At 35.9% G+C, this 27524-nt stretch overlaps 1 protein-coding gene across 1 annotated transcript; it reads left to right on the top strand.

Moving 5' to 3' along the window:
• The first annotated feature begins 823 nt into the window (after positions 1 to 823).
• Positions 824 to 14733, top strand: LOC137658926 (uncharacterized). The gene is made up of 3 exons (XM_068394073.1): positions 824 to 1164; positions 14127 to 14289; positions 14566 to 14733. Exons 1-3 carry the CDS (start codon positions 824 to 826, stop codon positions 14731 to 14733), a joined length of 672 nt encoding a protein of 223 aa, XP_068250174.1.
• Positions 14734 to 27524: the final 12791 nt, after the last annotated feature.

Raw genomic sequence — 27524 nt, 5'->3', positions numbered from 1 at the left:
GAACACCAATACAAGCAGAATGTCAGCTAGAGGTGAAGCCGAAGATGAAGACCAGAGAAATTTAAGAGGGAACACCAATACAAGCAGAATGTCAGCTAGACGAGAAACCGAAGATGAAGACCAGAGGAATTTAAGAAGGAACACCAATACAAGCAGAATGTCAGCTAGACGTGAAGCCGAAGATGAAGACCAGAGGAATTTAAGAAGGAACACCAATACAAGCAGAATGTCAGCTAGAGGTGAAGCCGAAGATGAAGACCAGAGAAATTTAAGAGGGAACACCAATACAAGCAGAATGTCAGCTAGACGAGAAACCGAAGATGAAGACCAGAGGAATTTAAGAAGGAACACCAATACAAGCAGAATGTCAGCTAGACGTGAAGCCGAAGATGAAGACCAGAGGAATTTAAGAAGGAACACCAATACAAGCAGAATGTCAGCTAGAGGTGAAGCCGAAGATGAAGACCAGAGAAATTTAAGAGGGAACACCAATACAAGCAGAATGTCAGCTAGACGAGAAACCGAAGATGAAGACCAGAGGAATTTAAGAAGGAACACCAATACAAGCAAAATGTCAGCTAAACGTTTAGCCGAAGATGAAGACCAGAGGTATTTAAGAAGGAACACCAATACAAGCAGAATGTCAGTCCAGAGGAATTTAAGAAAGAACACCAATACAATCAGAATGTCAGCTAGACGTGAAACCGAAGATGAAGACCAGAGGAATTTAAGGAGGAATACCAATACAAGCAGCATGTAAGCTAGATGTGAAGCCGAAGATGAAGACCAGAGGATTTTAAGAAGGAATACCAATACAATCAGAATGTTAGCTAGACGTGAAGTCGAAGATGAAGACCAGAGGGATTTAAGAAGGAACACCAATACAAGCAGGATGTCAGCTAGACGTGAAGCCGAAGATGAAGACCAGAGGAATTTAAGGAATACCAATACAATCAGAATGTCAGCTAGACGTGAAGCCGAAGATGAAGACCAGAGGAATTTAAGAAGGAACACCAATACAAGCAGAATGTCAGCTAGACGTGAAGCCGAAGATGAAGACCAGAGGAATTTAAGGAATACCAATACAAGCAGAATGTTAGCTAGACGTGAAGTCGAAGATGAAGACCAGAGGAATTTAAGAAGGAACACCAATACAAGCAGAATGTCAGCTAGACGTGAAGCCGAAGATGAAGACCAGAGGAATTTAAGAAGGAACACCAATAGAAGCAGAATGTCAGCTAGATGTGAAGCAGAAGAATTTATGAAGGAACACAAATGCAAACAGAATGGCAACTAGACGTGAAGCACAGGATGAAGGCCAAGGAAATTTTCACCTTGAAAATAGTCAACAAAGAATAGTAGCTATAAGAAATCAAGAATCAAAAAATCAAAGAATAACTCTACTTCAAAATAACCAACAAAGAACGATTGTCCATCGAAACCAAGAAACATCGTTAAGAGCCGAGAATAGTTGCCATAGTATTACAGTCATGCATGCATAAGCAAGAGCACACCTTTTAATGCTGTACAATGGTGACTTAGTGCCTACACTTATAATCCAAGATACCCATACGAAACAGAAGACAGTAGTAAAAATGGGTTTAATGTCACAACAATGTAATTACAGGCATGCTCAGAATTGGAAGAATGGACCTCCTGGATTGTGTTGCAGTGGAGGGAAAACTAGACTGCCTTGTTAGCTGAACCTCCTAAACATCCGAAAACCTTCTCAATGGAACATCCCACCATCCCAAACATTTTCTTGAAAACTATACAATAATGCTTTCCAGATGACTTCATTTGGAGTAAAATTTGTGAATGAGGGGGGATTTGTGCCTATATTCAAAATCCAAGGGCAAATATGCTAGTACAGTATAACCGTCCCAAGTTTTGTCTGTCTGTCTGTTAGATATGGGTCGGGGGAAATCTTTAATGAACGCCCCTAGTGTATGTATGTGTGTATGCATGTATATGTGTACATATGTGTATATATATACTGTATATATATATATATATATATATATATATATATATATATATATATATATATATATATATATATATATGTGTGTGTGTGTGTGTGTGTGTGTGTGTGGGTGTGTACACACGTATATATGCATGTGTATGAGTAATTATAAATAAATATATACACTATAAAAATAAATACATACATATATATATAATATATATATATATATATATATATATATATATATATATATATATATATATATATATATATATATACTGTATATGTTATATATACATAAAGATGTATACATTCTCAATACAAAAACAAATTCAAACAAAATTCTTATTTCTTATTTTCCAACAAGTTACTGTAATACATGAAAATCCCAACAGATAAGCCGGCCCTCATTAGAAAGCTTTTAAAAGGACAAGTACCGTCATCAGTGATCTTAAAAGGCTAAGGAAATTGACCTCTAAGTGCCCTCTTAAAGAGGTATTGTATGAAATGAAGATGCCATCCTTTTAACCTCACATTTACTTGGCATCTCTCTACTTCCCCTTCCTCTTCTACCACTGGAATTAACCACCTAAAAACCTTGTCTATCTTAGAAAAGAAAATACCCAAAAATGGTAAAACACTTAAATTTATCATGTCACCAGTGCTAGTCCTTTTACAATCATTTCTCCTTTGTGGTAACCTTTTTATCAGAATTTAGTATGATCATAGATTTCATATATCTAAAATGAAGCACAAACAATCACATAAGGAGATCTTAGTTAGGGGGGAGAATTATAAAAAGCCTGTCCCACGGTATCTATTGAAAACGTTTCAGCTGGTCGAACTATTCTTAAAGTTTATAAAAAAAGAATGGAGTTGGACTACTTGAAAATAGAAAAAAAATTTAATAAGTTCAAAACAAGTAGCTTAAACCGACGCACAAATAAAGAGTAGGTGGAAATACACCGGAACAAAGTGAAATTTAAAGTTTGATGAAGATTGATTCAATGGTCCTTAATTCTTCTGGAAATGGTGTTTATATCCTTTGAACTGGATATCAAACTTTTTTGATAAATTAAGGATAGACGAATCTATAATTTTATTAAACTTATAAGAAAACCTTCTTTTTCTCTGAACATATTCCCTTTTTTAAAAGATTCTTGCCTGAACACATCTTTAAGGATAAGTTCACCCGGCGTTTTTAACCACGGCAGCCACCAATCGTCTAATACACTTAATTGTTCACTCAAAACGTTTTGATCTCTGCGGCCACCGCGCGGTAATGCCTTTTTGATATGCATCTATTTACCTTTTTTGTGGCATCCTGTGTAAGAATGGACATGGAAGAAATAGCTGGCTTTTGGCTGCTGAATCGCAGACTGAATCGGTGCAAAAAGCGCCAAAGACGACATAGGGTACACCCAGTTTTACATAAGACAATTTTAATCGTAGATTAATGAAACTTGCCGTGATTAACGGTTATGTAAAATACCAGCCCCACAGGCAGAGTTAGCCGAAAGTTGCATTTTTGTTTAGACGTGCCATAGTGATTTTTTTTTATTTAAATTTCGTTCAACTTTCACTGTGGTCTGTGGATTTCCTCCATTGTTTGATAAACAGTGCATATCATGTGTGTGTATGTCGGTGCATGTGCTAGTGTGTATATATATGACAACGGGGTGACCAGACCATCGAGAAGTTCAGGATTTAAAGCATTTGTCCTGCATTCAATATTCATTGTCACCATTAAGTAAATCTGTTTTTATTTTAAATGAGAGCCAATCAGGATAGTTTTTCCTTTTTTTAATGCATCGATGCAAAGTACATCTTATATAATCAGTGAATGAACCATATTACTTTTAATAAAGAACAATTAGCCACTGATTTTCGACAAGATTAATGAAAAGAATTCCATATTGTGAATTATTCTATAATCATTAGTTTTCACTATGAATAATACTGTTGCCATTTTCATCAGCATTTTATAAAATATACCGAAGTATATGATGGGATGAAAAGTAAATTAAAATTGATAATAGTAATAAATAGAATTTAAATACAAGCCTTTTCGGATCATTTTGGATTCCTAGAAAAATAAATTCCATCTATGAAGAAACAAAGGTGATTAAACCTCAATATTGTTGCAATAAGTTTGTTTGCACTTATATGAAGAATAGCGAGTAATTTCTATATCAATAAGGCTTACAGGATCAAAAGAAAATATATTTGTGGAAATGGGGGTTTTTGGGGGTGTTTATATCATGAGGTTTGGGGATTTTTAGACTACCCCATCTGGCAACACTGTCCGTCTTCTTTGTTCCCTCTCAGATCATGCATGGATTCCATCCCTTCTCTTAACTGAGTACCTTATTCTCTAATGTAGGAATTAACAAGTTAAAAACCAAACCAGCCCCTGCATAATATTACACTTTTAAATAGAAGATATCACTTCTACTGGATCTTTCTTTATATCTATGTCTTCTCTTTTGACCATTTCTGAAGTTTTCTATTCTGCTCTTTCTTCTTGTGACTACTAAATTATCCACCTTTTATAATAGGTCACTTCTTCACATTCTTTCGGAATGATCAGAACATATTCTAATATCCTTGACGCACACTTATAAGAACCATTAACTCCCTTCCCACTTATTCAATATTTCCCTAACAAGAGGTAAGTACGCGTAAAAAATTCTTTACATCCTATTAGCAAAAATCTAAAAACCTACGATCTAAAAAAGCAAATTGATCGCATTTTTATGTTTTAAATATTGCCTTGACAAATAAATTGCCTTGTAAGACTACTATTAGAAAAACATTATCCTACTTCAATTTCAAGAACAATGTACTAGCCGATGCTCTATCTTAATTTCTCGGACAAATTTGTTTTTATGGATAATTTTCTCTCTCTCTCTCTCTCTCTCTCTCTCTCTCTCTCTCTCTCTCTCTCTCTCTCTCTCTCTCTCTCTCTCTCTCTCTCTCTCTCTCTCTCTCTCAATTAATGGGAGCTTGCTTAAATGAGCTTCTGCATTTTCATTATATGGAGCATGTTCGTTTCGAGTAATAATAATAATAAAATGATAAGAATGATGTTGATTTTAGTAAATATGATGATCATAATATCTCATAATATTTTGAATATCCTAATAACATTGTACAAAATGTCATGAACAGTAAAAATTAGTTTATCTCTTATAGTAGTAGAATACACAATACACGAATTAAGATCGCCTGCTGTATGGAAGAAAGGTATCAGATCATTTAGCTCAGGCCAAACCTTGGAAATCTCGTCTAAATGCAGTTTTAATGTTGACATTTTTCACTTCTGTCACTTGTAAGAGGGTCATGTGTGAGAGAGAGAGAGAGAGAGAGAGAGAGAGAGAGAGAGAGAGAGAGAGAGAGAGAGAGAGAGAGAGAGAATGATTACCGGCTCCTGTTGAATGAGAATAGTTAGGAGAAAGACGGATCAAGACTTATGGTCCCAAGGGGGGAGAGGACAGTCAAACGCATCGTTCAAGAGTAGAGGTGTTTGAGAGGCAGGGATAATGACAGAAATGGGAAGTAGGGAGAGGGGGAGAAGAGGAAAATGAAGATTTAAACTAAGAATTAATATTCATCAAATTGAACGGGTGATTTAACTCTTGTGTGGCACTAGTCATGAGGCTTTCATCTTGAAGACTAGGATATTGTTCCTCTCTAACACGAGTCTGAAGAAAACTGGAAAAAGAAATGGGAAGGAAGATGAAGAGGACTTAATAATGAAGGTAATGATACACTCTCCGTAGGTCGATAGAGGATTCAGGGACAGGAAAAGAATCCCAAACCTCAGGAAAAAATAGGAAGAAGTAATAGAAAGTACATGTCTCTCAAAGAGACAATTATTTTTTTGAGAAATTACAAAGTTACCCATCCAAAGTTTGATGCCATAAAAAAAGAAAAAAAAAGATAGTAAATGAAGAAGTGAAAATATGCAATATGAAAAGATTCAAAAGAATAATAATTATTCAATTTCAAACTATGAATATATATATTGTACCAACCGTGTGTCACACGATCGTACATAGTTCATATTGTGCTTGTATCTTCGTTCTCCCCTCGCACTAAAACGAACCTGAAAATTCATGACTGCTTTTCTCCTCTGTAACAGTGTCAATATTTGAACATGAAAATTCTTGTTGCTTTGAGATTTTGTATATAAAGGAGTGTGTTCTTTAATAAACTAACTCAGTTGCTTTCACACTGCCTTTGAGTTCACAACCTTTCTCTCGGCACCGTCACATTGGTGGCCCCGGAAGTCGACTCGCTACCAATGTGACGGTGCCGAGAGAAAAGGTTGTGAACTCAAAGGCAGTGTGAAAGCAACTGAATTAGTTTATTAAAGAACACTCTCCTTTATATACAAAATCTCAAAGCAACAAGAATTTTCATGTTCAAATATTGACACTGTTACAGAGGAGAAAAGCACTCATGAATTTTCAGGTTCGTTTTAGTGCGAGGGGAGAGCGAAGATACAAGCACAAAATGAACTATGTACGATCATGTAACACACGGTTGGTACATATATATATATATATATATATATATATATATATATATATATATATATATATATATATATATATACACGCACACAAACATCTCTTCCTACACCTATTGACGCAAAGGGTTCGGTTGAATCTCGCCAGCAATCTCTACCTTGAACTTTTAATTCATTACTACTCCATTCATCATCATCTACATCCCACTTCTGGGTCCTAGCCATGTAAGCCTGGGTCTTCCAACTCTTCTTGTACACTTGGATTCAAAAGTCCGCCGACACTCCGAGGGATTCGTTTGTCAGAGGTCTCTGGTGTTACCAGGACAAAACGGAGAGAGTGTTCTTGTTCTTGTTACTTCTTAAGAAATGAGCGGAGCCTTGTCCAAATTCAGCGAACGCTTAAAAATATTACAAGTCGAGTTGCCATATTTCATACTGTGGTATTGTTTATGTCTCAAGTATCCATTACAAATACATAACACATATATATATATATATATATATATATATATATATATATATATATATATATATATATATACATATAAATATCATTTGTAATATTTTTCTTGGGAGGAGCCCAGTAGACACTTCCAAGGGAAGAGTTAGGGGGGGGGGGGGTTATTACCCCTTCCCCAGGCAGTCCAACACTGTGGAAATATGGAAGTCATTTATATTTTAGTTGTTGTGGAGAGAGGTTAAATGAAGCTTCTGGATACATCTTGTAAAATATTGTATCATTGCCTAAATCTAATCTGATGATTGTTAATGTTCTGGCAAATATTGCTAACCTAATCCATTATTAGTGGATTTTCAGTAGCAGTATCAATAACAGTATATTATTTTTTTTATTATTGTTATTATTACTAGCCAAGCTACAACCCTAGTAGGAAAAGCAAGATGCTATAAGCCCAAAGGCTCCAACAGGGAAAAATAGCCCAGTGAGGAAAAGAAATAAGGAAATAAATAAATGATGAGAACAAATTGATAATAAATCATTCTACAAACAGTAACAACGTCAAAACAAATATGTCATATATAAACTATAAAAAGACTTATGTCAGCCTGTTCAACAGAAAAACATTTGCTGCAACTTTGAACTTTTGAAGTTCTACTGATTCAACTTCCCGATTAGGAAGTATTGAGCCACATGATGGAGAAGGCGTGGCTATTAGAATTAACTGCCTGGATAGTATTACGAACAGGATAGAATTGTGCAGGAACATCTAAATGTAAAAGATGGTCAGAATTATGAAAAATCTTATGCAACATGCATAATGAACTAATTGAACGATGGTGGTGCCAAAAATTAATATCTAGATCAAGAATAAGAAATTTAATAGACCTTCCTCTGTTCAACAAATTAAGATGAGAATTAGCAGCTGAAGAACAGACTGGAGAACAATACTCTAAACAAGGAAGAATGAAAGATTTAAAACACTTCAGAATAGATTGATCACCAAAGATTTAAAACACTTCAGAATAGATTGATCACCAAAAATCTTGAAAGACTTTCTCAATAAGCCAATTTTTTGTGCAATTGAAGAAGACACAGACCTAACGTGTTTCTCAAAAGTAAATTTGCTGTAGAGAATCACACCTAAAATTTTGAAAGAGTCATATAAAGTTAAAGAAACATTATCAATACTGATATCCGGACGTTGAGGAGCCACAGTCCTTGACCTACTTACAATCATACTTTGAGTTTTGTTAGGATTCAACTTCATACCCCATAATTTACACCATGCACTAATTTTAGCTACATTTCTATTAGGGGCTTTAGCAACCCCAGATCTACATTCGGGGGATAGAATTGATGCAAAGATAGTAGCATCATCTGCATATGCAACAAGCTTGTCTTCTAGGTCAAACCACATATCATGTGTATATAGTATGAAAAGTAATGAGACAAGAACACTACCCTGTGGAACACCAGATATCACATTCTTATATTCAGGATGATGCCCATCAACGACAACTCATTGAGATCATCTACTTAAAAAATCAATAATAATGCTAAGAAACGACCCACCCACTCCCAACTGTTTGAAAACAAGGGTCTCATGATTAACACGGTCAAAGGCAGCACTAAAATCAAGGCCAACCATGCGAACTTCCTGATCACAATCAAGGGATTTCTGTACAGCACTGGAGATTTTAAGAAGGGCATCACATGCTCCAAGGTCTTTACGAAAACAAAATTGCAAACTAGGGAATAGATGATTATTTTCAGCAAATCTATAAGACGTTTTGCCCAAAGACGGTCAAAATCTTTAGATAACATGGGAGTTATGGAAATTGGGCGGTAATCAGTTGGACTTGAGCTACCACAAACACATTTACATAGAGGAGTAACATTACAAATTCTCCAAAGAGTGCTAAAAGCTCCTCTTCTTGCTAACTTGCGCAAAATAACATATAACTTGGAGCTATGAAATCTGCAGTCTTTATAAAAAAAACAAGGAAAAATACCATTTAGGTCTACACCTCCATAAGTATCAAGGTCCATCAACAGAGCTTTAATTTCACGAGATCGAAAAGCTAAACTAGTTAGTTTAGCCTCAGGAAAACAGGAATGACGAAATTCAAGTTTTTCATTACTCTGTTTACTATCAAAAACAGCCAAAAGGGCTGCCTTTTCCTTTGGACAGTGAGTGACTGAGCCATCTGGTTTAAGTAAAGGAGGAACTGTTGCTTCTACACCAAAGGGTCCAGATTTAAGAGTAGACCACCCTTTGTTCCTGAGTTGTGCCAAAAAGGGTTTCTTTTATGGTTAAATTGTATTCATTTTCAGGTGAAGCATAAACTCTGGAAGGTTGATTACTAACAAAAGTCAAGTAATAACTTTGCATAATAGATAATCAATGATGGATACAGTAAATACTGATGATGGCATAACAATTTGAATGCAATCAGAGTTTAGTTAAGAGTGGAAAATAAGTTGTATTGTGGTAAACAAGACCACTATTACATTAAAGCGAAACCTTTGAGAAATTTGATTTATTGATAAAAAATATAATTCTTAGAACGACATAATTTTCGGATTTTTTTTATTTAAGTTGGATATACTAATTTTCCCAAAATGTATTCTGTGATTTGCCAAAATAAGTATTCTGTAATTCTGTAATTCGAAAGACCCTGCATTCGAGATCGACAATTCCTAATCCTTTCTACTTCCAATTATATTTCATTTTTCATTACATACTCTGCTTTCATCATCTCTGTCTGTCTTCTATATATGTTGAGCCCAAACTCGTGTGATATTTTCTGCATTCTGGTAAGCAAGCATTGCAAATCCTGTGGTGTTCTGCTCGTAAGGACAGCATCATCAGCATACTCTATGTCTGCTAATCTAATTTACTATCACCAATACATTCCAATCCTTCTCCACCATCTCCGACTGTTCTATGCATTACAAAAACCATGAGGAGGATAAACAACTTTGGTGAAACATTCCCTTGGAGTACTCTGCTGTTCACTGGAAATTCATTTGATAAGACTCCGTTAACATTAACTTTGCACTTGCTATGTTCATGAACAGACTTAATTAAATTCACATATTTCAGAGGAATTCCATAACTGCACAGGACTCTCCACAAAATTGGCCCGTGCACAGTATCAAAGGTTTTTTCATAGTCCACAACTGTCATCAAAAGTGGATTTCTATATTCTATGCACTGTTGTAAATGTCTCAAAATGAAAATTAAATCAGTGCAACTTCTAACTTTTCAAAATCCTGCTTGTTCAACAATTTTTTTCTCGTCTTTTTAAATTTTCATAACTGGCATAAGTGTGATGCCTCTGTAATTATTGAAATTTGTCAGGTCTCCTTTTATTTTGCCATTTTCATCAACACTCCCAACTCCCATTCATCAGGTTTTGCCTCATGTTGCCATATTCTACACAATAATCTTGTAGGTATTCTGGGAGTCACTTCATTTTCGGACAGGATCATCTCGGCAGTTATTCCATCGTATCCAGAAACTTTCTGAGTTTTTAAACGATAGCTTCGACTTCAAACAAACCGGATTCATTTATGGGCCCATCAAGATCTTCATCAGCTTCAGGTATATCAATTACATTATTCGCTTCATATCTTCTCTTCATGACCCCAGTGAAGTGTTCCATCCAATGTTGTCTTTCTTCATCTTCTGTTGCTATAACAGAGCGATCTCTCTTTTTGATGGGTATATGCTGCTTCTTTGCCCAAGTCAGGATTTTATTTATAAATCTACGAGCAATTCTTAAACCATAGCCACTCCCTAAATTCATAGCTTTGTCAGCCTTGTCTGCTTTACTGTCTAAATTGCACTCCAGTCATTCTTGGCTTTTCTTTTGACCTCACTATAAATACTGGAATACTTAGCATGCTATACTTTGTCATTTTCATTACTTCCTCGAAAACTTCCAATACTCAGTTTCTGTCTATGTCTCCTTTTTACATCATCCCAAGTATCACCTAATATCCACGGCCTTCTTGTAACTGAGTGCCCCAAGACTTCACTACCAACTGACTGACATTTGTTCTTAATTTCACACCATTCTTCTTTAATTGTCTCTCCTTCGTCTCTTAAAGTCTCTAAGACTGCAAATCGATTCCTACATTCAATTGCAAATGTTTCTCTGTGCTCTTCTTCTAGAAGCTTAGTTGTATCAAACCTAGGTATTCTATCTACCTTTCTACTTGGTGCTTTCAGTTTTAATTTCAGTGTGGCAATGAGGAGCTAGTGATCACTACCAATATCTGAACCTCTATAGCTTCTTAAGTTTTTCAGATTCCTCCTTCTCTCCTTATTAATAGCAATGTGATTATTTAATTTCTGTAATAGCCACATGGTGAAGTCCATGTATATTTGTGGTCGTCCTTCTGCTGAAAAAGAGTACTGCCTATGATAAGTTTGTTCGCAGAACAGAACTTATGAAAAGTGCTCCATTTTCATTTGCAACTTCGCCAAGACCCTGGACACCCATCACATTCTCTATCCCTTGATTATTCCTTTGAACTTTAGCAATGAAGTCACCATTCACCATTTTCATATCTCATCTGGGATCTCATCTATTACACTCTGTAGTTCTTCATATTATCAATCAAAACAAGAATTTACCAGTCATCAGAAATGACCCGTTTTGGCAGGTGTCTAATGAGGTTTGATCTCCGCCCAGTAAACACCTGATAACAGCTCAGGTAGCTGGTATGGGAGCGTCATTGTTCTATAAGTCTCTATATGTATGTTAGTACCTTTACTGTATCTATAAAATGTAAAGAAACCTGTCCCAATAGATAAGTCCTTTCAAGAAGAATCACGAAACGTCATGACTTGATCTTGTATTTCATATTTTCCTTTTCCCTGTGGTTCTTATGCATATATATATATATATATATATATATATATATATATATATATTGTATATACATATATATATATATTGTATATACTATATATATATATATATATTGTATATACATATATATGTATTGTATATACATATATATATTTTGTATATATATATATATATATATATATATTGTATATACATATATATATAATATATTGTATATACATATATATATATATATATATATATATATATATATATATATATATTGTATATACATATATATATATATATATATATATATTGTATATACATATATATATATATATATTGTATATACATATATATATATTGTATATACATTAATATATATATATATATATATTGTATATACATATATATATACATATATATATATATATATATATTGTATATACATACACACACACATATATATATATATATATATATATATATATCATATTGTATATATATATATATATATGTGTGCGTGTGTGTGTGTGTTTCTTAACGGTTGCGCTCAGCGATATAACCACTCGGTGTATTCCCCTCCGTTGGGAAGGGGGAGGGGTTACAGTCATACCATGGTGAGGGAGGGTGGTGACCCGGAGGGGTAAGTTGGAGAATGGGGGGGGGGTTGAATCTAGTGTGCGCGCCTATCTACTTGAATATTTAGCAGTTTTTTGGCAGGTTCCGTACACTAGTAATAGATAATTAACCTAAGCTTCTGCTACGAAAGCCAAAAGAATTGGCAAATAACTTTCCTCAATAATACAAGTAGAAAATAGCTGTAAAACGTGTTACCCTCTACAGTCATAGTAAAAATGTTAATGGCTCCTGAAGACATTAGGGAGTCATTGGTTTAATCCTAAATTATATGAAAAAATTAAGGATTTGATGCAAAGTTTGATCTGTTTAATCAGGGGAGAGTAGATCTGTATTAGGATGAGAGAGAGAGAGAGAGAGAGAGAGAGAGAGAGAGAGAGAGAGAGAGAGAGAGAGAGAGAGAGAGAGAGAGAATAATCAACGAAGACTGTTCTAGAGAAAAGCATTCTCTGACAGAGAAAAGGGTAATCAAAGCTCGAAAACTAAAAATAATGATAATAAAAGGAAGATAGAGAATAGTAAGGCTAAACTAACCATTTTTATAATGACAATTAGGTCGTTAGTAAATCCACCTCTACACTAGAGAGAGAGAGAGAGAGAGAGAGAGAGAGAGAGAGAGAGAGAGAGAGAGAGAGAGAGAGAGAGAGAGCGAGAGAGAGAGAGAGAGAGAGAGAGAGAGAGAGAGAGAGATTTAGTCGATCACCGGTGAATGATTTTATAAAGAATAGAAGAAATGAAATCCCAGTTAATCTAATGAACAATTCACCAAAAGCTTTTAAAATTTATGGATAAAAAGATTATCTTAAATCCCTTCTTTCAATGATACTGGAGCCTAATGGTTAATTTAAGCAAGTTGAAGCCATTATGTACGTACAGTTGTAGACGCTTTCTTAGACCTATTTCTTTTTTCAAAATACAAAGCGGCTGCATAATGATAAATTTTATATTTATAAATTCATAAGTAATCTTCAAGTTGAAAACTGATTTCATTATCCGATACACAACATTTTAAATGATCTAAGCATATTTAGTAATTTGCATATTACCTCCAGGTGTTTCTGTAACGTAAGATTACATGAATATCCAACGCCTAAAATATAAGCCCTTAGGTATACAAACTATTTTCTCTATCTACATGTTCGAGTCATTAGGATTTAGAATGGATAATCATTTGTCCTAGGACGTGAGTCATGCGAGTTGCTACAATATTTGTTCCGACAAGAGATACTTACCTCGAACTACTTTCTTAGGAGGACTGTTAAAACTATTCTGCTCCGACCAAAATGATTCAAATCCCACCCACCACAATGCCCAGCCACCGACCTGAGCTGCGAAGTGGGCATGGTTCGGGACCTGGGCGCCATCTTAACCTTAAATCCTAAGTTCTCGCTGGTTGGTGGCAACTTTAACTCGTCACAACCTCGCTCCCGCTCTAACCCTGACCTGGTGGTTACCACGTGGTCTCCTCGTGTTCCCTGTGTTCCCTTGTGTTTTCCTGTGTCCTTTCTTTCCCTGTGTGTGTATCATTGCCCTGTGATGAAAGGCTCATCGTCGTTGCCCTGGGCCTTCAGCGGAGAAAGCGTGTGGCGGAGAACACGCTTTCTCCTCTAAGGAAGAAGTTGATCCCCATACCCTTTGTTTTACGTGTCGGGGACAAAGGTGTGCGGAGGATGCTACTTGCCCTGAATGCGTCGTTTGGCCCGACTGGCAATGCAAGTTAGTCGGGATGAAGACGGAAGAGGCCAAGAAGGAGAAACCGGTGCGTATTAAGTCGAGGGAAACGTCGGTAGAGTCGTCCTCGGCAAGGACGACTCTAGTACAGGTAAAGTCCCCAAGGTCAACCCCAGTCCCCATCCATGCGGGGACATAGGCGAGTCTGTTGCTGGGCCTCAACCGATTGTTGAACTCGTTGGTTCGTCGGGTAAGGCCCCTGTGGCATATCCCCTATTATTTTCCTTGTGGTCGTGCTTGTGCCTTCTGGATATCCTCTCCATGGAGGAGTTTGTGGCACTAACTCATGGCGTGAAGGTGGCCCCCTTGGTAGCGGTTCCGGCCGTAACCCCGGTAATCGAACTGCCTTCTCTATGTGTCATTGCAGGTCTTATCGGGAGCGTGCAATCCCTATCGTGAGCACTGTGTGACGGGCTCTTCTGATGTTGTTCTGCCGCCCTGGTCGGCCGTGCCCAGGACCCCGGGAAGTTCGCCAAGAGACGACTTCCTTATTGCCTTATTCTATGTTTGGGTTCCCCCAGGTCCCTCAGCATGAGGCACCTTGTATATCCACAAGAGTTGCTAATGCATCTTCCGGTGTATTTTGCATCTTCCAGTCTTGGATGGTCAGGGATCTCATAGTACATTATCAAGAATATTCTCTAATGTCGATATAGCAACAAAACATGAATTGTCATGTTTAAGTATAATTGTAGGACATCCTTTGATTGACAAGAATGGAACTGCAAAAAAATTTATTTACAAGAACTCAGGATGTAAAAGTGTTGATCCTGATGTCAGTAGATGTTTATGGTTAGCAAAGGAAAATTATGTGAAAAATCACATATTAAGACATAAGAGATGGCCTACTATAAGCTACAATAGAAGAGTATTTAAACATCCACTCTTAGAAGTTTGGAAAAAGAATAAAGATCCGAGGCATCCATCAATAATTGATAAATTTGGAACATATCAATTAACAGATTGGAATGTGATAGACATAGAAAAGAATATGAAATTTAACCAATTAGATAACTACTTACCTGAATTGAAAGACAGAACGATCTCTCTACTTAGATCAAGTTGTTCAAGGATATATTCTCAAAAGCTGGGCAAAACCAGCTAGATGGGAAGAAACTAGATTGATCCTATACTATCTTATGAATACAACTATAGTCAAACCATTTTAGGAGCGAACTCTGAGCCCATTTGCGGCGTTGCCAGTTCTCTTGGGTCATTTCTAAAGCACACCTGGCTTGACCGCTTTAATCTATGGGCGAGCCAAGAAAAGAAGAAAAGGTTCAGCTAATAAGTCATTCACCTGGATTTGAGCAGTCTAAGAATATAATCATTTAATTTGATGCTCTCCCTAAATTGCTTCCTTCGCTCTTTACGTTTTCAACCACTTGGTGACAAGTTGAAACTCTTAGATATAACGGGGAGCAAAATTGTTATAAAAAGATTATCAAACTAATAAAAATAATCTTAATTTTGATATCAAATAAATTCCTTTCTTAATTCTGATTGATTATTAAAAGATGGGATTCTTTATAAAGGATTTAATTAACTAAGTTTAATATAGTATATTTACATTGGTGATTGTATTGTTTTAGAATTTATCTAATTAATGGATAAACTTTTTGTACAGTTTCATTATCCCTTTTCCATTTGAAAAAAACTGATAGACATTGTATGCCATTTTTTTTTCTTCTTGGTGAAGAACACGAAGCTGGGAACTCTCCACGGTGTTTAAGGATTGATTGATTTAAAGTTTTCAGGCATCCTGACATCTAAGGTCGGTTTTTAAGAAGGCTATTTACGAGACAATGAATGAGGAAGCTAATCTTCAAGTATTTAATAGGATTTGACCAAAGGTCTAAGTGAACTGACCCAGTGAGGTGTGGCCATGTGTATGCCATATCTCCTAGTTTGTCGTTTTCCTTCACTTCTCTTAGTGAAGTGAAGGCATCGGGATTAACGAGAATCGGCAATGCCGCAAATGAGCTCGAAGTTCGCTCGTAAAATGGTTCTACTTTAGTGTTGTTGATCATCACTATTATTTGAGAAGATATCTGGACAGCACTGACTTGTCGGAATTAATTGATAATCTAGTGTTACGATTACTTCCTAGGGAACTTGAACACAAGATTGAGGCAAGATGTTTTGGCTGTAAAACATACGAGGATAGAACTCTAATGTCAATCCAATGTCCTAATGCTAAACATTTTCTTGATCTTTATTCACATTAACAAGCAATGACATTGGGAGAACTTGATATCATCAAAAAGTTACATTCATTCAGAAACCTTGACAAAGAGTATCCTGGACATTCTGTTAAATACATTAATCTCGATTGTTCTGCTTGGAATAATTCTTTCAGACAAGAAACAGTAGGAATGATTGTTCAAGAGAAATTGGATAAAGTCTTTGATGTTGGTCTCTTTAGAAAAACACATGTTGCTTACCAACAAGGGTTCTTTTATATACCTGATGACTTAGAAACCTATTTTTGGGCAGGTCAAGCTGGAGGAATAGAAGGTCTTGATCAAGACACATGGGTGTGGGTATACATCAATCAAGTCAAACAGGCTATGTTCTGCAAGGGGGATGATTGCAGAACTGCTGTAATCATACCTGAAAAGAGGTTACAACAAAAGTCTCTCTTAGAATGGAAAAATGATATAGTAGAAAATATAGCTCGAACTATAGCTTCTTGTGGACATAATAAGAAGGTAGCTGAAAGCAGCCTTGGGACGAAGGAGACCTCTGAGAGCGATGCACCCACCCCGAACAGTCTCCCTCTGTTGGATCGGAAACCCAAGAGGTGGGGAAGGCCGGGTCAGTGACGCCGCGGAACGACAAACCTCAAAAAGAGAAGAGAGCCAAGCGTTCTCCATCGTCCTCCGATGGAGACCAATCTTCGGACGGGACTTCCTCGTAAAGTTCCTACTCTGGCAAGAGGAGAAGGCGCAGGGGGCGCAAGAAGAACCATTCACAGTCATCCTTGAGGTACTCCAGAAAATGTTCTAGGTCGTCCCGGAGGCGGCACAGGCGCTGCAGGAGCAGCAGCAGGAGGAACAGGCGGCATCGGAGGAACAGACGGCATCGCAGGCATGTCAGTTCCCATTCACCAGGGAAGGCCGGTGGGGGATCCCCAGTGCTGACCGCAGCAGGGGCTGCCCATGGAATGGGGGCCCCCGAAAGGAGAGCAGAGCTCGCGGTCAACTCCCGGGGCTCTCCAGCCGGTCCATAGGCTGCCCGCCCAGCAGCAGGCCGCGTGCGACCAAGAGTGGTTAAGGGTCCCGCCGTGACACTGCAGAGGGAGCCTAGAGGTGTGAGCTCCCCACGTGTGGCAAGGCCCTGTTTAAGTGAGGTGGGCAGGCCCATGATGGCTCCCGCCGGCCCAGAGGCGCTCCTCGATACGGGGCTCCGCGCTTGGGTCTAGCCCTCTGCTACCCCCGCACGTTCGACGAGCGAGCCCCACCGTGAGGAGGAGTACCCGGTGGAGGAAGATGATGATGATGTGGGGGATCTGGTGTTGCCGGACGCAACGCAGGAGGAGAAGTCTATGTTCGTGAGAGTCCTACCCTTGATCCGGGCCCAGAACAACCTGAGTGAGGCGGAGGAGCCCAGGCATCTGGACTTTGCCACGGCAGTGGACAGGGCCATGGGGACGGTGCCTAAGAAGTCCAGGCCCAATGTCAACCTGCCCTCCTAGGTCGACTCTCTTAAGGCTAAGAGGTTGGTCAACTCGTTCATGGCGGCGCCCAAGAATTCCCTCAAGGCCAGGAACTGCAACAAGACGTTACTGGCCATTTTCATCATCTTATAAAATATTCCGAGGTATATAGTGGGATGAAAAGTAAATTAAAATTAGTAATAGTAATAAATAGCATTTAAATAAAAGCCTCTTCGGATGTCATTTGGATTCCTAGAAAAATAAATTCCATCTATGAAGAAGAAACAAAGGTGATTAAACCTCAATACTGTTGTAATAGGTTTGTTTGCACTCATATGAAGAATAGTGAGTAATTTCTATATGAGTAAAGCCTACAGGATCAAAAACTATATCTGTGGAAATGGGGGTTTTTGGGGGGGTTTTTATCATGAGGTTTGGGGATTTTTAGACTACCCCATCTGGCAACATTGTCCGTCATCTATGTTCCCTCGCAGATCATGCATGGATTCCATCCCTTCTCTTAACTGAGTACCTTATTCTCTAATATAGGAATTAACAAGTTAAGAACCAAACCAGAAGATATCACTTCTACTGGATCTTTCTTTATATCTATGTCTTCTCTTTTGACCATTTCTGAAGTTTTCTATTCTGCTCTTTCTTCTTGTGACTACTAAATTATACACCTTTTATAATAGGTCACTTCCTCACATTCTTTCGGAATGACCAGACCATATTCTAATATCCTTGATGCACACTTATAAGAACCATCAACTCCCTTCCCACTTATTCAATATTTCCCTAACAAAAGGTAAATAAGTGAACAAAAATTCTTTACATCATATTAGCAAAAATCTAAAAACCTACGATCTAAAAAAAAAAAAATGATGGCATTTTTATCTTTTAAATACATGCCTTGACAAATAAATTGCCTTTTAAGCCTACTATTAGAAAAAAAAATTCCTACTTCATTTTCAAGACCGATGCTCTATTACTATAATTTCTCCGATAAATTTTTTATTTTATGGATAATTTGCAATCTCTCTCTCTCTCTCTCTCTCTCTCTCTCTCTCTCTCTCTCTCTCTCTCTCTCTCTCTCTCAATTAATGAGAGCTTCTGCATTTTCATCAAGTGGAGCATGTTCATTTCGAGTAATATTAATAATAAAATAATAATGATGATGAATTTAGTAAAAATGATGATCATATTTTGAATATCCTAATAACATTGCTCAAAATGTCATGAACAGTAAAAATTAGTTTATCCCTTATAGTAGTAGAATGAACAATAAACGAATAACGATCACCTGATGTAAGGGAGAAAGTTATTTAGCTCCGGCCAAACCTTGGGAATCTCGTCTAAATGCAGTTTTAATGTTGACATTTTACACTTCTGTCACTTGTAACAGAGAGAGAGAGAGAGAGAGAGAGAGAGAGAGAGAGAGAGAGAGAGAGAGAGAGAGAGAGAAAGAAAGAAACTTACCTTATTGCCTTATTCTATGTTTGGGTTCCCCAGGTCCCTCAGTGTGAGGCACCTCGTATATCTACCAGAGTTGCTAATGCATCTTCCAGTGTATTTTGCATCTTCCAGTTTTGGATGGTTTGGGATGCATCTTAGGTATTTATAGAGCTTATTCTTAACCACATCTATGCTCACTCCTGATATGTTTCTTAGATGAGGTGGCAGCACATTAAATAGTCGCTGCATTATCGATGCTGATGCGTAATGGATTAATGTCCTGTGCGCCTTCCTTAGTTTTCCTGGTATAGTTTTAGGCACTATTAATCTACCTCGGCTTGCTCTTTCTGATATTTTTAGCTACATGATGTTTTCAGTGATTCCTTCGATTTGCTTCCATGCTTGTATTAACACGTAGCGTTCTCTTCTCCTTTCTAGAATGTACAATTTCAAAAATTGCTGTCTTTCCCAGGAGTCAAGGTCCTTAACTTCTTCTATTCTAGCAGTAAAGGACCTTTGTACACTATTTATGCAATATCCTTTTGGTAGTGTGGGTACCATATCACATTGCAGTACTCGAGTGTACTACGTACATGAGTTTTGTAAAGCATAATCATGTGTTAGGTTTTTCTTGTTTTAAAGTGTCTGAATAACATTCCCATTTTTGCTTTACATTTAGCCAACAGTGTTGCTATTTGGTCTTTGCATAACATATTTCTGTTTAACATTACACCAAGGTCTTTAATTGCTTCCTTGTTTGTGATTGTCTCGTTATTAGGTCCACTGTATGCATATACCATTCCTACAAGACAGCATCATCAACATACTCTAGGTCTGCTAAATTCCTATCACCAATCCAGTCCAATCCTTCTCCACCATCTCCGACTGTTCTACGCATTACAAAATTTACGAGGATAAACAACATAGGTGACAATAGATTCCTTTGGAGTACTCCGCTGTTCACTGGAAATTCATTTGATAAGACTCCACTAACATCAACTTTGCACTTTCTCTGCTCATGAAGACTTATCAAATTTACATATTCGAGAGGAATTCCATAACACAAGACTCTCCACAAAATTGGCCGGTGCACACTATCAATGGCATTTTCATAGTCCACAATTGCCATTAAAAGTGGGTTTCTATATTCTACGCATCGCTGTATAACATGTCTAAAAATGAAAATTTGGTCAGAACAACTTTCTAACTTTTTTAAATCCTGCTTGTACATCTGTCAGCTTTTCATCAATCTCTCTCTCTCCAGTCTCTTCAGAATAAGCATACTATACATTTTCATAACTGACGTAAATGCTATGCCTCTGTGATCATTGCAATCAGTCAGGGTTTTTTTTTTTCTCACCAACACTCCTAACTCCCATTCATTAGGTTTAGCCTTTTCACGCAACATTCTACAAAATAATCTTTTAAGTATTTTTGGAGTCACTTAATTTTCGGCCAGCATCATCTCGGCAGTTATTCCATCATATCCAGGGGCTTTCCATCTCCTTAGTTTTTAATTAAAGCTTCGACTTTAAACACACTGAATTCATTCATGAGCACATCAAGGTCTTCATGAGATTCAGGTATATCAATCAAATTATTCCCATCGTATCTCCAATTCATAACCTCACTAAAGTGTTCCATCTAATGTTGTCTTCCTTCATCTTCTTTTGTCATAAAAGATCCATCTCTCTTTTAGATGGATATATGCTGCTGCTTCTTTGCCCAAGTTGAAATTTCATTAATAATTCTATGAACGATTCTAATGCCATAGCCACTTTCTGAATTTATAGCTTTGTCAGCCTCATCTGCTTTACTGTCTAAATATTCTCTCCAGTCATTCCTGGCTTTTCTTTTGGAATACATAGCATACTCTACCTTGTAATTTTCATTACTTCCTCTTAAACATTCAACAATATATTTCTGTCTGTCTCCTTTTTCTAGTATCTCAAGTATCATTTGATACCCATGGCTTTCTCCTTGTAACTGCGTCTCCCAAGACTTCACTACCAACCGACTGATATATGTTCTTGATATCACACCATTCTTCATTAATTGTTTGCTCTTCGTCTCCTTCAGTCTCCAGGACCGCAAATCGATTCCTACATTCAATTGCAAATGTTTCTCTGTGTTCTTCTAAAAGCTTAGTTGTATCAAACCTATGTATTCTATCAACCTTTCTATTGGGTGCTTTCAGTTTTAATTTCAGTGTAGCAATGAAGTCACAGTTCTCTTTATTACATAGATTATAAAAAAAACAATATTACAAAAAACATTTTTCAGCTATATAGAATTATTATATTTTGCAGCACAAAATTAATTTTTCTTATGACTTAATTACTACATTTATCTTTTACTTCCGATATCCAATAGTACTGCAACGCAGACATGTCAGTGCATCTGTTCATGGTCTTCCTAAGCCAGTCTATAATTGCAAATTTCCTTAGCTTGTCAATCTATCGTCTTCCCTTCCTCCCCATACTTCTTTTGCAATCTCTTGGGGACCCATTATATTACTCAGAATGGCCATCTATCAGTCATACTCATTATATGGTGGTTTCGTGTTCATTTCTTTCCTTTACTTGTTGTTAAACATTCTCCACTCTAGTTTGCTTACATATCCACATGGCTATTTTTACTGTCAGTGTTATTCCAATCATTGCCTTTTCCATAGCTTGTGTTCCAAGGGTTTAGTATGGCTCTAAGTTTCCGAAGCATAAATTAATACTGGTAGGACCACCAGATTAAATACTTTTCTTTTTTGAAATAGTGCCATTTTACTTTTAATAATATGATTTTGTTACCCAAAAGTTTTGCATCCCATGTTTATCGTTCTTTTAATCTCGGTCTCATGTCCTGGGGAAACACTTCCCGTCTGTCCTAAGTACGTATATCCAAAAATAATCTCTATGACTCCTAGAGGTTCGTCTCTGCGTTTTCATTGAAAATTGTCCTAGTTCTAGTAATAATAATTTAAATCAAATTAACAAAAACATCTATCATACCCAGTGTACACAATCCGTCAAAATGACGGCTAAATATCTAGATAAGATATGCCTGCACACGTACACACAGAGATCCAACCTTTCTCAACCAATCCCCTTTTCCTTACTACAAGACAAAAGTTACAGTTTCCGAGTGAACCTCACAGGCAAGGCTGGCATTACAGTAAGGTAAGTTACGATTGATATTTACGTCTAAAAGTACGGTACGGAATTGCAGTACGGTAATCTTGCCAAAGTGCTGTACGGTACGCTTAAGGTACGGAAAAATGGGCAAAACTTCGTACCGTGCCGTACCTTAGGCTTAGCTATAAGACTGAGAAATTACTAATTCATACTTGGTCGCTCCAGTGACTGTATAAGTAGATCACTAAGGTAATTGGCATTTCGACTTGTAACAAACCATGCATGTGTGTGTGTGTGTGTGTGTATGTGTATGCCTGGAATAACTTGATTGACATGTCTGTGTAATTCTTGAGGTATCAAGTGACAAACATTTATAGCATTAACCATATAATCTAACATTATTCATTCTGCGTCTTCACTCTTTTTTATTATGAACGTGCCTTCTGCCTAGTACTGATCATGTTGGGCCAAGCAGTCTGTTCTTAATTGTTAGAGGCATGATAGCCACAAGAGTTTTGAAAAGATTCTGATATATCCGGATTCTGGAACTATCTGGTAACATTATTTTTACGCTATGTAGACTGAACAATTATATATCGTTGAAAAACTAAAGATTTATAGTCAGTCGTTGGCCGGCAATTTTTGCATTAACAAAACATAAGAAAGAATCCCTATTAATTTGGTTCATTACAAATGCTTCGACTTATAAGTTCTCTTTGTTTTTCTAGTGTTTGTAGTCCTACTTATAAACTTGAGGAATTCAACTTGTAAATTTTTATGACAAAAGGAAGTAGAGTACAATAGATTGAGTTTTGATTTGTATAATATTAAGTAGAGGTATAATGTCTGTAAATTGAACATGCACCTTACTCTACTTGGAATTCTAGCTATGCATAAGCGCACACACTCATGTATGTGTGCATATATATATATATATATATATATATATATATATATATATATATATATATATATATATATATATATATATATAACAAGAAATGTAGTCGTTTCTAGTCCAATGCAAGACAAAGGTTTTAGGCATATCCTTATTCTTGACTATGTTTGGACAGTTTTCATTACTTCAGACTGATGGCGGTAGACTTTTGTCTGATTACTTACAGTAAACCAACATAGTATGGATGGCCCTGACTAATACGGCTTTGCTGATCATGGTGATACGGAAACCTTTTCACCATGTTGAGGTATCCTCACTCAGAAAGGGATATATAGATATATATATATATATATATATATATATATATATATATATATATATATAAATATAATATATATATATATATATATATATATATATATATATATATATATATATATTATATATATATGTATATATACACACATATTATATATATACATGTATATATACATATATATATGTATATATATATACATATGTATATACATATATATATATTATATATATGTATATGAACATATATATATATATATATATATATATATATATATATATATATATATATATATATAGATACATACACATTATGTAAACTGTATATACACTAAAATACTATACATATTTAGAATAGCATGTCGTAAATTGTCATCTATAGATCCATGTTATTGTTAGTGGTGAACATTTAATGTAATATAAATGAAAATAAGACCTGCAAACAGAAAATTTTACTTTTATTGGCCATATGTGATATGCCATTCAGTTAGGCTTTTACTTAGTCTGATTGCTAAATCCTTTAGTCTTATTACTGTAGTATTTTACTGATGAGTTTTACTCAAATCAGCTACCTTTATTTAGACTGAAGAGGTATTTGTAAGTTGGCAAATCTTAATTCGGTTGATACTTACTTCCATGAATAGGTATACGCTTAACATTGTAGTTCTTAAAGATAACTTTTCTTTCTCATCTTTCCATAAATACACTCACTCACACAAAAATTTACATACACGCACGTGCATGTAGTTGATCAAACAGAGATTACACATTAAGAAAATTACTCTCTTTTTCTTTGTTTACCCACGTACGTAAACATGAACAAGATATTATAAGCATGATAGCTACATCATTTACTGCGTTTTCTGTCACCAAAGTGAGTGTATAATGGACCTTCTACGGGTTGAGGTACACTCTAAAGGAATTAAAGCTAGGTATGGAGGAGGATATAATATGTCCTTATCTTTCTAAGAGGTAATACATATTCAGTTTGAGGTAATGTTTGATTTTAAGAAAGTCGCTAACGAAAGGTATTTGTCAGATACGTGCTGTCATTATGAACATTAATTACTAATTACTTGGTAACGTCAGAAAATGGGTAAAGTTCCACCGATGGTTAGATTCTTCTATACTTTGTTTTTCTTACTAAGACCCATGAGGAAAGGTGTATTGGTTTGAATAATTAGTATGCAAATGGTCATAATACTGGGAAATGTTTTGAGTAAGTTTTCATGCATAGTATTACATGTCCCAAATAAATAGATTCTTGGCAAAATGAGTTTCATGAAGCCTCAGGTGAATACCCTTGGTCAATTTAAAAAACAATGAAGAGTAATTATGATAACTACTATTCTAGCAATTTCTTGGAATTATTACAATCAGTAATGACTGTAGTATTAGCAATGATAATAGTAGTAGTAGTAGTAGTAGTAGTAGTAGTAGTAGTAGTAGTAGTAGTAGTTCTATTGTAATTAGATATTAGTAGCTATTACATTATTTATCATAAGTATTGAGAGAATTGCTGTTATTGTTAATACTATCATCATCATCATCACTATTTCTATTATCATAATTATTAAAACTGAATATACAGTACACACATAAATAGCACTTGCAAACTTTGAAATTTTCATAAGGAGGAGATTTTAATTATCTAGATTGAGTTAGCTCACGGTACGATAAAAGTACGGAATTACGGTACATTATTTTTTTCCGTACTATACGGTACACAAAAACAATTTATGGTACGGTACGAAATTATGGTACAGTATCTTAAGCAGGTAAGAAGTATGGAAAAAATTCCGTACCGTAACGTAACTACCAGCCTTGCTCACGGGGGTACCACAATCCCCCCCCCTCACTTCAGGCTATGACTACTCCCTCTACCCTTACCAGAGAGAGAGAGAGAGAGAGAGAGAGAGAGAGATAGAGAGAGAGAGAGAGAGGACCGAGTAGTTATATGTCTAGCAATGAGGCTCGGTGTGACTGGAAAGAAATATATTTACTTATATATTAATTCTATATATACAGCTAAACACTTAATATTTATATAGGCCCACATATATGTATGTATGAATGTATATATATATATATATATATATATATATATATATATATATATGATTGAAAATCAACACATTATCATATTCAAAGAGAAATAAAGTTCTACCTCATACTTGGGATCGAGCCTCTGGTGACATGGTTGGAAGTGATGTGGATTTCATTTGAAGGGGGTAAGAGTTCGATCCCAAGAATGAGGTAGAAATATATACATATATACACACACACACACACACACATATATATATATATATATATATACATATATATATATATACACATACACTGTATGTATATATATATATATATATATATATATATATATATATATATATATATATATATATATATATTTATATACAGTACGGTCCCAAATTATGCGATTCCCCATTTGTGCAGTCGCTGGTTTTCAAAAATAAATTGTGTCTGCGAAGCTGTTTAAAGTCTACGAGTCATGCACTACAAAATGTATCCAAGCTATTGCCTTTTTTTAAGTATATTGGTAGCCCTATATACAGTGCTTGATAATAAATGTTACCAAACAATATTTACCTTACATTTCATTAACATAATTTCATAATAAATAGCCTATTCAAGGAAAAATTCCATATCAACAATTACATCAACTTTAACTATAAGTGTAACTAACAAAATGTAAACAGAATTGTGATTACGTTCTTGGGAATCTTTATCTTTCTCCAACCTTTCCATAATTTTAATGGTAGTGTTAATGACGGTATATTAAAGCATTATTTTTTTTTATAGTACGGTATACAGAATGTTCTAGGTTTTCCCACCTAGGCTGGGTTCGTTTATCGGCAGTCAATAGCCTAAGTTTCGGTAACTAGTCGGCAATATTTTGCCATATTTTAAGCAGTATAGATTTGCTTTACAAAGATTTGTTTTATGTAGTACATGGTATAATTATAAAAACCTGCCACAGAGAGAGAGAGAGAGAGAGAGAGAGAGAGAGAGAGAGAGAGAGAGAGAGAGAGAGAGAGAGAGAGAGAGAGAGATGATGCCAGAAAACTTCAAATCAATCTGTGTGTGTGTGTGTGTGTGTGTGTAAGAAATAAATTCTTAGTTCACATATGCCAACCAGGGTTTAAGAATGAAATTAACATGACTATTGTTAGTTGTGGTAATTAATACCTAGCTTCAGGTGATACAAGAAACAAAAACACGAAATTCGATTACAACAGCTGGTTCTCTCTCTCTCTCTCTCTCTCTCTCTCTCTCTCTCTCTCTCTCTAGTGTTATACAATAGTTACATATACTGTAGATGAAGAGACCAAAATAGGTTTTCTCAAAAAGTGTCAAATACGAAACAAAAAATTTATACCGTGTATAAATCAATTTCAATTGTTGCTTGAAATACGACATTCGATTTCGTCAGTAAACCATGTTTTTTTAGGAAACATCATTTCATTCTAGAAAATGGCTACTACTAGAATAGTTAATTGTGCTTTAAGAAAATCATGTACCTTTGTTTTAAATTTCAGGTGTGTTTTATAAATCGAGTATTGCTGACTTCTTTTGTTTAACTTTTGGCTGTGATCAGATCAGCTGATATCTAGCAGCCGCTAGAATATGCGCATACGATTACAGTAACAAAGTATTGTTTATACTAGTTCTTAACTTATTCCAAACATCTATACAGTTAATATTACATATGCACCAATGTGTTATAACCTATCATATTTTTGGTTTAGTTCATTTAAAACTCTCTCTCTCTCTCTCTCTCTCTCTCTCTCTCTCTCTCTCTCTCTCTCTCTCTCTCTCTAGGCTACCTTTCGCTATTTCTCATTTCTTAC

Source organism: Palaemon carinicauda, chromosome 1 (genome assembly GCF_036898095.1).
Source record: "Palaemon carinicauda isolate YSFRI2023 chromosome 1, ASM3689809v2, whole genome shotgun sequence".
Classification (NCBI taxonomy): Eukaryota; Metazoa; Arthropoda; class Malacostraca; order Decapoda; family Palaemonidae; genus Palaemon; species Palaemon carinicauda.
Note: the sequence above shows the minus strand (reverse complement) of the source record. Positions and strands in the feature narration are given on the sequence as shown.

What these genes read in the sequence shown, in the direction of transcription:
- LOC137658926 (XM_068394073.1), top strand. Translation starts at nt 824, where the DNA reads ATGTTAGCTAGACGTGAAGTCGAAGATGAAGACCAGAGGGATTTAAGA. An exon ending in AACACCAATACAAGCAGAAT is followed by an intron (nt 1,165 to 14,126) that starts GTCAGCTAGACG and finishes TCGGGGACAAAG; the next exon opens with GTGTGCGGAGGATGCTACTT. An exon ending in CAAGGACGACTCTAGTACAG is followed by an intron (nt 14,290 to 14,565) that starts GTAAAGTCCCCA and finishes GTGTCATTGCAG; the next exon opens with GTCTTATCGGGAGCGTGCAA.